Source organism: Mobula hypostoma, chromosome 16 (genome assembly GCF_963921235.1).
Source record: "Mobula hypostoma chromosome 16, sMobHyp1.1, whole genome shotgun sequence".
NCBI lineage: Eukaryota > Metazoa > Chordata > Chondrichthyes > Myliobatiformes > Myliobatidae > Mobula > Mobula hypostoma.
The window spans coordinates 13752908-13766973 of record NC_086112.1 but is presented as its reverse complement, the minus strand read 5'-3'; the positions used below and the strand labels follow the sequence as shown (position 1 = coordinate 13766973).

General features: G+C 42.6%; 1 protein-coding gene across 2 annotated transcripts in view; it reads left to right on the top strand.

Annotated features, from left to right (window-relative positions):
* LOC134357231 (ras-specific guanine nucleotide-releasing factor 2-like) overlaps positions 1-14066 on the top strand; it is a 172025-nt gene that overhangs the window by 94554 nt on the left and 63405 nt on the right. For both annotated transcript variants that reach the window (XM_063068554.1, XM_063068555.1), the window contains 5 exons: positions 6404-6564; positions 8708-8774; positions 10246-10382; positions 13009-13091; positions 13755-14003. In XM_063068554.1, coding sequence (XP_062924624.1) covers positions 6404-6564; positions 8708-8774; positions 10246-10382; positions 13009-13091; positions 13755-14003 — 697 coding nt within the window. The remainder of the gene's footprint in view (positions 1-6403; positions 6565-8707; positions 8775-10245; positions 10383-13008; positions 13092-13754; positions 14004-14066) is intronic.

Genomic DNA, 14066 nt, shown 5'->3' with positions numbered 1-14066 from the left:
TGAGTGAAGTTGAATAGAGTAATGCCCTCTGGTTCAAGAGCATGATGGTTGAGGGGTAATAACTATTCCTGGACCTTGTGGTGTGAGTCCTAAAGCTCCTGTACCTTCTTCTGTTGGTAGCTGTGATAAGAGAGGATGGCCTGGCTGGTGGGGGTCCTTGATGACAGAGACCACGTTCCTGCAACAGCATTTTGTGTAGTTGTGCTCAATGGTGGGGAGAGCTTTACCCATGATGGACTGGGCCTTATCCACTAATTTTTGTAGGATTTTCTGTTCAAGGGTATCGGTGTTTACCAGACCATGAATCAACTGATGTGTACTCTCCACCACACATCTACAGAAATTTGTCAAAGTTTTAGATTCATTAGTCGGGGGATTGAGTTCAAGAGCTGCAAGATAATGTTGCAGCTCTACAAAATCCTGCTTAGGCCACACTTGAAATATTGTGTTCAGCTCCGGTCGCCTCGTTATAGGAAAGATGTGGAAGCTCTAGAGAGGGCGCAGAGGAGATTTCCCAGGATGCTGCCTGGATTAGAGAGCATGTCTTATGAGGATAGGTTGAGCGAGCGAGGTCTTTTCTCTCTGGAACAAAGGAGGATGAGAGATGACTTGATAGAGGTGAACAAGATGAAAAGAGACACAGATCAAAAGGATAGCCAGAAACATTTCCCAGGGCAGAAATGACTAATGTCAGGTAGCATAATTTTAAGGTGATTGGCAGAAAGTATAAATTTTATACTTATAAATATAAGATAGTTTATTAGTGGTAAGTTTTCTTACACAGAGAGTGGTGGGTGTGTGGAGCAGGGACAGTGGTAGAGGAAGATATATTAGGGACATTTAAGAGTCACTTTGCTAGGCACATAGAAAAGTTGAGGGCTATGTGGGAGGGAAGGGTTAGATTGATCTTAGAGTAAGTTAAAAGGTCAGCACAATATTGTGGGCTGAAGGGCCTGTACTGTGATGTAATATTCTATAATGTTCTATTAATGAAAAGCTCCTTATCAATTGATGTTTGTTTTTATTTTGTACTGTAACATCAAGTCTATTTCTGCAATTTCAGTGAAATTTGTAGATCAAATTTCCCTTATGCCACAGCATAGGGAACCTCCAGGAAATGTACCGCATCAGCTCATCAAACCTCGTTGTGATGGTATCTCCCAGGTCTACCACTTACAAGGTCAAGGGCAATGTCAAACCACTAAACGCAAACTGTCCCTCAACTCGTGCAGTGCCTTGACTTGGAATGATGTTTCAGTCCTTTCACTGTATCCGGATCTGAATCCTGGACCTTTCTGCTCAACAGCATAATCTTAGGACCACACACACACCACACACGGTCACATTTTAAGAAGGTGACCCACTGAGAGCAATTACAGACAGGCATTGTTGCTGTAACCTTTTGATAAATGGAGAAAGTCTTACATTTTGAATCTTCCCACAAGTAAAGACTTGTACACCTTAGAAAATCTCTCTTGAATATCGTTCACATCTTTCCAAAAATCAGGTTTTCGAAACAAGATTAAATTTTCCAACTATGTCCTTGTTAACTACTAATATAGATTTGCATTAATTCTTTTGTTTTGTGCTCTTTATTCCTGCTTATAAACTTTATTATTGTCCCATGAAACAATTATTTTTAGATTTTTTTTGGGCTTCCACAAAACAATTCAAAGTTCAAAATAAATTTATCGAAGTACATATACAGTATGTCATTTTTCTTGTGGGCATTCACAACAAATACAAATAAACACTTGAGAAAAATAGTAGTAATAATTATAAACAAACAATAAATATCGAGTACATGAACTGTAGGGTCCTTAAAAAGTAAGTGCATAAGTTGTCTGTAGAATGTGGAATCAGTGTCATTATCCTCTGGTTCAAGAGCCTGATGTTGAGGGGTAAACTGTTCCTGAACCTGAAGGTCCCTGATGATGGATGCTGCTTTCCTGCGACAGCGCTCCATGTAAATATGGATGCAGCCTAGTCCATCACAGGTAAAACCCTTCCTACCATTGAACAAATCTACGTAGAGCGCTGTCGCAGGAAAACAGCATCCATCATCAAGGACCCTTCCCATCTAGGCCATGATCTCTTCTTGCTGCTGCCATTAGGAAGAAGGTACAGGAGCCTCAGGACCCACACCACGAGGTTTAGGAACAGTTATTACTCCTCAACCAGCAGGCTCTGGAACCACAGGGGATAACTTCACTAACTCCATCACTGAACTGTTTCCACAACCTATGGGCGCACTTTCTCATCTCAAATTCTCGGTATTTTATTGTTTATTTATTTATTTTCCTTTTGTATTTGCATAGTTTGTTGTCTTTTTCACATTTGTCCATCTTGTATGCCGTTTTTCATTGATTCCATTGGGTTTTTTTGTATTTACTGTTAATGCCCACAGGGAAATGAACCCCAGGATCGTATATGGTGACGATTATATACTTCGATAATAAATTTGCTTTGAACTTTGATACTTCCCACAGATTTTCCTATTTTGGACTGGGTATCACAGGACATAATGATCAGAGTTACAGGGAAAGGTGGAACATGTCAGAACCTTGTTTCTTGGAGTGTAGGAGAATGAGGGGAGATATGATAGAGGTATACAAAATTATGAGTGTTATGGATAGGGTAAATGCAAACAGGTTGTTTCCACTGAAGTTGGATGAGACTAGAACTGGAGGTCATGGTTAAGGTTAAAAAGTGAAATGTTTAAGGGGAACTGGAGGAGCAACATCTTCACTCAGAGGATGCTGGGAGTGTGGAATGAGCTGCCAGCACAAGTAGTGGATTTTAACATTTAAAAGAAGTTTGGGTATGTAGAGGGATATGGAGGGCTATGGTCCAATTGCCGGTTGATAGGACTAGGCAGTATAACAGTATAGGCATGGACTAGATGGGCTGAAGGGTCTGTTTCTTTGCTGTAGTGCTCTATGACTAGATATGTGCCCCTTCTTTCTTGTTAATAAATTCATTTGGACGTTAGGGTCTAACAGGTCTACAAACCTATATTACCCTGAGCTTTCACAATCCTCTATGTGGTACAGTACACAGCTAATTCTTCTGTGACCATAATTTTTGTCTGATAATGAGCAATGGCCCTAACAATGACACACAGAGATGATCATTGCTGGCAGCAGTGATGATTGAAAAATGGAGAATTGGAGGCCTGTGTAGGTCAGGGGCGATGATGGATGTTGTGTCCTAGCTGTCTAGATAAGCAAGCCAGGGCAGTACAATATGGAGAGCAAGCTGTTGTCTATGCAGCAATCTCCCCCTCTCCATGCAGCTGATGAACCCAAAGGAACGGCAGAGACCCATACAGTTTGGTACCAGCAGTGTTGCAGGAGTTAACAGTTGGCATTGAACTCAACGTGGGACTGCCTTAGCAACTCTAGCTCAGGAGTTTTCCTCGGGGTTTACTCCCCAAGCCTTCTCCATGAGTGGGTGTAGCCGCAAGGTGGCAGAGGTTTGAGATCAGAGTTTTCCTTCTCTTCGGTGAACTTTCAACCACGGCTGACGAGCCCCATCTGCCCAAAAATATTGACCGTGGTTCTGCAAAATCAATCCCTGAACTTGGCTCTTGCCCACGATGGCATCTCCTTTTAAATACTTGAGACATAAATTTATCAAATGTTCTGTAACATTTCAATATCTAAGTGCTCTGAAAGTACATTAGCCTTGTGAAAGCCTCAATAATGTCAGTGGCCTTAACAATAACAAATATAATATCGAAAACAACAGGAATTCTGCAGATGCTGGAAATTCAAGCAACACACATCAAAGTTGCTGGTGAACGCAGCAGGCCAGGCAGCATCTCTAGGAAGAGGTACAGTCGATGTTTCAGGCCGAGACCCTTCGTCAATATCGATCTTAATTTTAAAAAAAATTCCAATATGATCATCTAAGCACTTGCTTACAAGGGCTCGGTATAGGATCATTGTGAAATTGACTCCTTCGGATATTTCAAGTCTGCCCAGAAAGCCGAGTCTGCTTAGCTGTTGGATAAAATAACTAAACGAGTGATTCCATTGTTCATCTCAGGACTACGTCACTGCATCCTGAACAATCACCTGTGGGCTGTAGTTATTTACATTTACACAGCGCAGTGTGGGCCCTTCCAACCCTTCGAGCCATGTCGCCCTCAGCAACCCCAACAAACCTGATTAACCCTGACCTAATCACGGGACAATTTGCAATGACCAGTTAACCTGGCCCATTAACTCTTGGAGTGTGGGAGAAAACCAGAGCACCCAGAAAACACCATTCCGCAGGGAAACACGTACAGACAGCGCTGGAATTGAACTCTGATATCTGGAATGCCCTGGGTTGTAATAGTGCCATGCTAACCGCTATGCTTCCACGGCGCCCTATTGCCCGTAGCGCTGTCGGAGGCACCACAATTGATTGGCAGCCCTTTGGAGAACCCTGCCAGCCCTCTGTATCTGCTGGTCTGTTGGAGGAAGAGAAATGGACTCTTGATTTTACAATCTACCTCGTTACGATTTTGCACTTCATTGTTTACCTGTACTGCACTCTTTCGTTAGCTTTTACACTTCTATTTTACAGTGTTATTGTTATATATTATTCTAGCTCAATGCACCGTAACGGTTAAATCTGTACGAACAGTATGCAAGACAAGCATTTCACTGTGTCTTGGTACATGACACAATGATAATTCAATTCCAATATCAATAACTTTATTTTGTTCTCACTAGTTTATCAGATAAATTGAATCTTGCAGAAACCTGCATAACACACTCATGACTGTGTGGCGAAGCACAGCTCCAATGCCACATTCAAGTTTGCTGATGACACCACTGTCGTAGGCCGAATCAAATGCGGTGAGGAATCAGAATATAGGAGGGAGATTGAAAATCTGGCTGAAATGATGTCTAACTCAGTGTCAGTAAGACCAAGGAGCTGATTATTAACTTCAGGAGGAGGAAACCAAAGGATCTCTCGTCAGGGGATCAGAGGTGGAGAGGGTCGGAGGGTCTGCAATTTTAAATTTCTCAGTGTTATCATTTCAGAGCCTAGCACTGAAGTGCAATTATCAAAAAAGCACGGCAGCACCTCTACTTCCTTGGGAGTTTGCAGGTTTGGCATTACATCTAAAACTCTGGCAAACTTCTATAGTTGTGTGGTGGAGAGTGTATTGACTGGCTGCATCACAACCTGGTATGGAAACACCAATGCCCTTGAGTAGAAAATCCTGTAAAAAGTGGTGGATACAGCCAAGTCCATCATAGATAAACCCCTCCTTTCCACTGAGCACATCTACACCGAGGGTTGTCACACAAAAACAGGACCACCCAACCCCACCCTCTCTTCTCACTGCTGCCATCGGGAAGAAGGTACAGGAACTTTGGGATTCACACCACCAGGTTCAGGAACAATTACTACCCCTCAACCATCAGGCTTTTGAACCAAAGGGGGTAACTTCACTCAACTTCACTTGTCCCATCACTGAACTGTTCTCACAACCAATGGCCTCACTTTCAAGGACTCTTCATCTCATGTTCTCGATATTTATTTGTTTATTGATTATTTATTATTATTATTATATATTTTTTCTCAGCTCAAGCTGGTAAAACCTGAGGTACAGGCATAGCCAAGCACACTCATTTCTCAATTACTATGAACTTTCAGACTATTCCAGTGGTGTTTAGTATTGTGGCTTTCTGAAGGTTTACATAAACATTGTTGTGTAGGACTATTTGTGTAATGCTAATGTGTAGTGACTTATCATTAATATTATTATTATTTCTTTCTTTTTGAATTTCTACCATTTGTTGTCTTTTACACATTGTTTTTTGCCCAGCTGGAGTGGTCGTTCATTGACTCTATTATGGTTACTGGATTTTTTGAGTATCATCATCATTATGTACCGTTGGGCGACCAAGGTCTCATGACCATGATTGTTCCAAACAAACTTGTCCTGCTGAAGTGGTTTGCCATTGCCTTCTTCTGGGCAGTGACTCTACAAGACAGGTGACCCCAGCCATTGTCAGTACTCTTCAAAGACTGTCTGCCTGGCGTCAGTGGTTACGTAACTAAGACTTGTAATATGCACCAGCTGCTCATACGACCATCCACCTCCTGCTCTCATGGGTTCACATGACCCCGATCACTGGGGCTAAGTAGGTGCTCCACCTTGCCCAGGGGTGACCTGTAGGCTAACGGAGGGAAGGAGCGCCTTACATCTCCTTTGGTAGAGATGTATCTCTACCTGCCACCCAGAATGCACGCAAGAAAATGAACCTCAGAGTGACATATAAGTACTTTGATAATAAATTTACTTTGAACTTTAATTAATGTCTAACAGTTTTGTACACTCAGCTGTGTGACCCTTCCCACTTCCCCCCAAATGATGCAAACTGATCTGACATTTCAGGTTCCCTCATTCAACTGCCTTCTGTGGAGAGAGGAAAGCTGGCCAAAGTTCGCCTAGGTTCCCTGTCTTTGAAGAAAGAAGGAGAAAGACAATGTTTCTTATTCACTAAACATTTCCTAATCTGCACAAGAAGTTCGGGAGGAAAGCTGCATCTACTGAAGGTGATGCTCAGTTCTCAGTAATTCTCTCCCTCGCACCTCGGGACTGTAAGCATTTATCTTGTAAAAAATAACCTTTTGATAGTAAACTATTTTTTCACTTTAATGTTGTTTCTAGACCTGACTCTGGGGAAGGAGTGGGGAATGCTTCCCCCAGCCATTGTAACAAGAAATATGCCTTCCCCATCCCAAGATACATTTCATTTCCAAGCTTTAGGGATGAAGCTTTGGAGTAGTTAGAATCACAATCAGATTCAATATCACTATCTTATATGACATTTTTTTTTGTTTTGTGGCAGCAGTACAGTGCAAAAATTAAAGTAAATTACAAAATCAATAAATAATGCAAAAAAAAGTATAGGTGGATAAATTTCCTGATTACAGAGGTTGTCTGTATGTGACAAACACAAGAAAATCTGCAGATGCTGAAAATCCAAAGCAACACACACAAAATGCTGAAGGAACTCAACAGGCCAGGTACAGTAGCGTGTCTATGTGTGTGTGTGTGTATGCTTACCTGGGCAGAATCGTGTATGCTGAATACCAGCTCAAACTCCTTCCAGTTGTCATCGATAAACATTGATCCCCATTTCACAGCTTTTAAAAATGCCCTTCAATGGTCACTTCTCTGCTTGGGCGGCTCTGTAGTGTAATGGTTAGCATAACACTATTGCAGTCCAGTGATCAAGGTTCAATTCCCACTGACATCTTGAAGAAATGTCTTGGCCTGAAATATCAACCATTCACTCCTCTCCCCAGGTACTAATATAGGCAAGCGTGCCATAATCAACCCTGTTAACCTGTGTCGCCACTTTCAGGGAGCTATGAACTTGCACCCCAAGATCCCTCTGCTTATCAACACTGTTTAGGGTCTTGCACTTACTAGTGTACTGTCTCATTGCATTTGACGTAACACTTCGTATTTGGCCGGGTAAAATTCCATCTGCCATCTCTCAGTTCATATCTATCTGATCTATATTCTGCTGTAATATTTGCTAATCATCTATGCTATCCACAACACCACCAATCTTCATATCATCTGCAAACTTATTAAGTCACCCATTTAACTTCAACCAGGTCACTTATATACATCGCAAACAGCAAAGTTCCCAGGACAGATACCTGCAGAACATCTCCCAATCACAGAGTTCCAGCTAGAATGAGTCCCTTTGACCCTTTGACCACTACCCTCTGTCTTCTAAGAGCAAGGCAGTTCTGAATCCAAATGGCCAATTCACCATGCATCTTAATCTTCTGGATGAGCCCCCCATGATGAACTTTGTTGAACACCTCTCTAAAATCCATGTAAACAACATTTCCAGCTCTAGCTTCATCAAACTCTTTCATCACCTTGTCAAAAAACTCAATCAAGTTGGTAAGACATGACTTGCCTTGCACAAAGCCATACTGGCTCTCCCTAATTGGGCCATGGTTTTCCAAATACACATAAATCCTATCCCTAAGAATTTTCTCCAATAACTTTCCTACCACTGATTTGAGACCCACCGATCTATAATTTCCAGAATTATCCCTTGTTCCCTTCTTGAGAAATTACTTCTCATATTTCATCTGGGTAGCCTCCAACCTGATGACATGAACATTGATTTCTATAACATGTGGTAATTTCTCCTCCCCTCCCCCTTCTCTCTTTTTCTATTCTCCATTCTGGCTCCCCTCTTATCCTTTCTCTCCTCCTCACCTATCAATCACCTCCCTCTGGTGCCCCTCCTCCTTCCCTTTCTCCCACCATCCAACCTGCTCTACCATCAGGTTCCTCTTTCTTCAGCCCTTTACCTCTTCCACCTATCACCTCCCGGCTTCTCACTTCATTCCCCCTCCACCTCACCTGGCTTCACCTATCACCTCCCAGCTTGTACTCCTTCCCCTCCCCCTACCCTTCTTATTCTGGTTTCTGGACCCCTTCCTTTCCAGTCCTGTTGGAGTACATCTGCCCAAAACGTCGCCTGTTTATTCCCCTCCCGATCTGCTGAGCTCCTCCAGCATTTTGTGTGTGTTATTTGAAAACAAGACCCTTTTACAGACTAAGTGGGATAAATAGGTGTACATTTCCATCAAATCCAGTTAATGATAAACCGAAAGAAGCAAGAAGTTTCCAATTAATTAGCAAATCTTTTGCGTGTTTCAGGCTGGAGGAGTACTTTCCCTGATAGACTGCACGTTAATAGAAGAACCTGACTCAAATGAAGATGATTGTGAGTACACACTGATATGCCACAGAATAGTTTGACCAGAATATTGTCTCTTTAATTTTCATTCTTTCAGAATAAAGTGATATACAGCAATTCTTTATTTGAATAAATATAAATCGTTAAATTAAGATTTTGATGACAGAAAGTTTTAAACTGAATTTTCATCATCATAGCCATATTTATGAATGCTTTAATACATTGAGAAATCAGCTCATAAAACTTTCATTTTTATATATCAATCCAGAGAGCATAGTTTATCATTAATAAAGGGAAGTTAGGGGGAAACTTTCAAGAGCGGTTGTATTATTGCAGTTTCCAGCAACAGTTGATCCCTTTGCAAATACGATAGACAACAGAGCTGGTCTGGTTAGTGAGCTGATCATCAAAGTCTGGCTGCACTTCACACAGGGATTCGAATTCTGGCCCATAGCAGGCCCAGAGTCACCAAGGAAGCTGTACGGTGATTTTATCAAAGTCCAAAGTTCAAATCAGTTTTTCCAATGAATGGTTAGGATATGGAGTGCATTCCCAGCATGTGTGTGGACCTTAATGGGGAAGTGACTAAATCAATGAGGGAGAAGAACTTACAGGAATGTGGGGAAATGTGTAGAACTAATTGCATTGCTTTCCAAAAGAGCTGGCACAAGTTACTGAATTATTGTTCTCTTCTCACTGTCACCATTGGGAAGGAGGTACAGGAGTCTTGGGTCCCACACCATCAGGTTCAGAAAAAGTTGTTGCCCTTCAGCAATCAGGCTCCTGAACCAACGTGACGTGGCTAACATCACTGACCTCAACTCTGAAATGATTCCACAACCTATAGACTCACTTTCAAGGACTCTACAACTCATGTTCTCAACATTATTGATTTATCTATCCATCTATTCATTTCCCTGTCTGTCCATCTGTCCATCCGTTTGCAGAGATTGTCTTTTGCACTTTGATGGTTTGTGCAGTTTTTCATTGATCCTTTTGCATTTCCTGCTCCAATGTGAATGTCTGCAAGGAAATGAATCTTTCAGTAGTATATGGTGACATAAAGGAACTCCAATAATCAATTTACTTTGAAATTTTGAACTTTGGAATGGAGCCCTCTTGTGCTGAATTACACATTCTACAGCAGGCTGCTGGAATGTAGCTGGTGTTAGAGTCAGTTGGATGTAAATCTGGAGCAATCAGTTGAAATAGATGGTATCCAAGTTGTTGGCTAGAATTGTGGGCAACAGAAATTACTTGAGTTAATTCATGGAGTGTCTGTATTAGACTGGCTGTTGTCCACACAATGAAATACATTCTGGCTCAAAGTAGCCCCAGAGTCACTGAGGAAGATGAACAATAAACTTTGTACATTCTTTTTCTAATTACTGATATTTTACATGCTAGTCTGAATTGAAGATATGTTATTATAATAAAACATAAATTACTTTTAATTCTTTCTGACCTGTGTAAGATGGATTTCATTTATATCTTTTAGTAAAAGGGTCTAGTCATGTCTTTGGACATCTAGACTTCAAAATTGTGGTGGAGCCTGCAGATACCCCACCCTTCACAGTTGTGCTGTTAGCTCCATCTAGACAAGAGAAAGCTGCGTGGACAAGTGACGTAAGTCAGGTAAATATTATTCCTTACTATCCCAAATTATCTCATGTAAACATACAGTACTGTGCAAAGGTCTTAGGCACCCTAGGTATGACCTCCACAGGGCCCTGATCTCAACATCACTGAGGCTGTCTGGGAACCGAAAGAGACAGAAGCAAGTGAGACAGCCAAAGTCTGCAGAAGAATTGTAGCAAGTTCTCCAAGATGCTTGGAACAACCTACCAGCAGATTTTCTTATAAAACTGCACGACAACATACCTAAGAGAATTGGTGCTGTTTTAATGGCAAAGTGTGGTCACACCAAGTACTGATTTTAGTTTCAATTTACTGTTTACTGTTCTTTATAGTGATTTTTTTTCCTATTTAGAAAATCTCCTTTCATTATTTTTGAAAGCATCTTCATTTTACAGAATTCTTTTACATGTGCCAAAGACTTTTGCACAGTACTGCATTCATCCAATTTGTCCTGATGAAATCAACAAGAATTGTTGTATCATATTTTGAATTAATTTGTTCATGGAAAACACACTCATGAAGTGGGATTCTGCAAACAAACATGTGGAGATGGAAAATCCCAACTGAGGCAAAATATATAAATATTTCAACTTGTTCCATTTATGCCTTCCTCAAACCTCAGTGCCCTGTTAACAGCTGTGATTAAAGCTGCTTTGAACTGCAAAGGCAGAGCACATCAGGCTATCATAGTTAGTATTTCACAATTACAATCAGAAGCAGCTTCATTATTGGTGACATATGTTGGGAAATTAGTTGTTTTGCGGCAGTACTACTGTCGTGATGCTGCAGTCGGGATCGACCATGGATGTTGTGTCCCAGCTGTCTACATGATATGCATCCCTGGGTAGCATGATATGGAGAACAAGCTGTTGCCCATGTAGCGGGCTCCCTCTCTCCATGCAGCTGATAACCCTAAAGGAAAGGCATTCTCCAATACAGTTTAGCATCAGTGGGGTCGCAGCAGTTGCCAGTTAACATTGAATTCAACATAGGACTGCCTTAGTGACTCCATCTCTGGATTTTTTTCTCAAGGTTTACTCTTGAAGCCTTCTCCATGAGTGAGTATAGCTGTAAGGTGGCAGAGGTTTGAGATCAGAGTTTTCCTTCCCCTAGATGAGCTGCCAACCACGGCTGACTAGCCGCATCTGCCTGAAGCGACTGGTTTTAGGGTCCTTGCCCTTTCTCTTGTCTGTCAAAGCAGTCCCACCAGGCTTGGCAGCTAAGTCACACCGGAAGGCCAGGAGCTGGACTTGGTTGTCATGGGTTATTTGAGATACACGCCATTGGGAGCATTTAATAGTGGGAGCTTGTCCCCATTACCACTCTCAGATATAACAACCTTGAGGGACCAGCAGTACAGTGCATTAAAAATCACAACAAGTTACATTTTTATATAAAAACATAAGTAGTGCAAGTGAGAGAAAAATGGAGAGGTAATCTTTAGTTTTCATAACTTTTAGTTCTTCTGATTTGGGAAGACCATAGAACCTGACTGAGGGTCTCCAAGGGGATGTCACTGCTCACCGTCCTCAAATTTCCCTCTTCTAGCACCCACATTAGTTGGACTCATGGAGATATTTCGGAGCCGGGCAGGAGAAGAGTTTCTATGCTTCCTGTGAACCAGGTCAAACAGTGCTATTCTACAAGAGAATCACCCTGAACATCTCTCCCTCCCCTGGTATCAGTAACCCTCAGAGATACCACCTCCCAACCAGGCCCCTGTGTCCCTTCCCTCATGGTAAGGGTCCTTAGTCATGGTTTCTACCTTCCCCCACACTGTCTCTTGAGGACATCCTCGATGGCGAGGGGGGTTGTGCCCTGATGGAATCCACTGGGTCTACAATTCTCTGCATCCTCTGGTGATCCTGAGCTTTGGAGCCTCCATAGCAGACGGTGATGCAGCCAGTCAGAATGCCCTCCCAGCACATCAGTAGAAATTTGCCAGAGGCTTTGGTGACATGGACCCTGTTACCTTTCTTCTCTCAAACACATGGTTGATCTGAATGCTGAGCTCTACCACTGAAATAGAAACTTAAGCAAAATTAGTGAAAGGACCTGATCAGTTTCTCCTCTGGTAATTTCCCCTTTCCCCTTCCCCCTTCTTCAATTCCCCAATCTGGTTTCTTACCCCTTCTCCTCACCTGCCTATCACCTCCTCCAGGGGCCCCCCCTCCTTCCCTTTCTCCTACGGTCCACTCTCCTCTCCTATCAGATTCCTTCCTCTCCAGCCCTTTACCTTTCCCACCCACCTGGCTTCACCCATCACCTTGCGGCCATCCTCTGTCTCATACCCCCTGCCACCTTTTTATTCTGGCATCTTCCCCCTTCCTTTTCAGTCCTGATGAAGGACCTTGACCAGAAACGTCAAGTGTTCATTTATTTCCATAGACGCTGCCTAACCTGCTGAGTTCCTCCAGCATTTTGTGTGTGTTGGTAAGGATCTTCTGATGCTTTTATACCGTGTAAAACTCCAATCCCTTTTAAAGGTAACCAACAGTGTCCACACTACTCGCAGCGCAGCCTCATCAATGACTTACAACTGTGAAATAATGTCCCAACTCCTGTACTCGGTGTCCTGACTGATGAATATGTGATGAATAGCTTGGTGTTTGTATTTCTGCAGTGTATAGACAACATACGGTGCAATGGCTTGATGACCAATGTCTTTGAGGAATATTCAAAAGTAACAGTGCCTCATATGATAAGGTAAGTGTTTTCTCAGGGTGATTCCTGCCAAAGTGGGCTCAGTGGGAGGATCTAGTGAGAAATCTCAAATGTGCTGTCCACAGTTCTCCTGCAAGGGCCATTCCTTGCTGGGAAGGCTAGATGATACAGATTGAAACTCTCTGATTATAATGATAAAGATGTACACGGAACATCAAAATGTACAGTGTAATGCGTTGTTTGCATTGAGGATGTGCTGGGGGCAGCCTGCAACTGTTACCACACCTCCAGCAACGACACAGCATGCCCACAAGTTGCCATCTCTAACCGGTACGTCTTTGGACTGTGAGAGGAAACCGGAGCACCCGGAGGAAACCCACGCGGTCACTGGGAGAACGTACAAACTCCTTACAGGCAGCGGCGGGAATTGAACCCCATAACGTGTTATGCTAACTACTTGTTAGATATATGGGTCATGACCTAAGGAAGAATGGCTGGAATCGCTTAGCACTTTAGTGCAAGGGTTTTATTAGGTGCATCAAAAATCAAACTTACAAAAATGAGTGAAAATAGCGAAAGGAAAACTGCTAATATTTAGAAAAGATATCCTGCAGACAATAACTATCATTCATGATTAAACCCAGTGACATGTTGCTGAAGTGCCAAAGGTTATGGAATGGTGATCAGTATCGATCTCTTCCTCAGATCTGACGTCAGACTTCACAGTGACGACTCTGACATCTGCTTCAGTAAGACGCTGAACTCCTGCAAAGTTCCGCAGATTCGCTACGCCAGCGTGGAGCGGCTGCTGGAGAGACTTACGGACCTGCGTTTCCTCAGCATTGACTTCCTCAACACCTTTCTTCACACCTACCGAATCTTCACCACAGCCCTGGTGGTCCTGCAGAAACTAACGGACATCTACAGAAAGCCTTTCACCTCCATCCCCGTCAGGTAGGTCGGGGAGAGGGTCCAGAGGAGGTTCATGAGAATTATCCCGGGAATGACAGGGTTAAC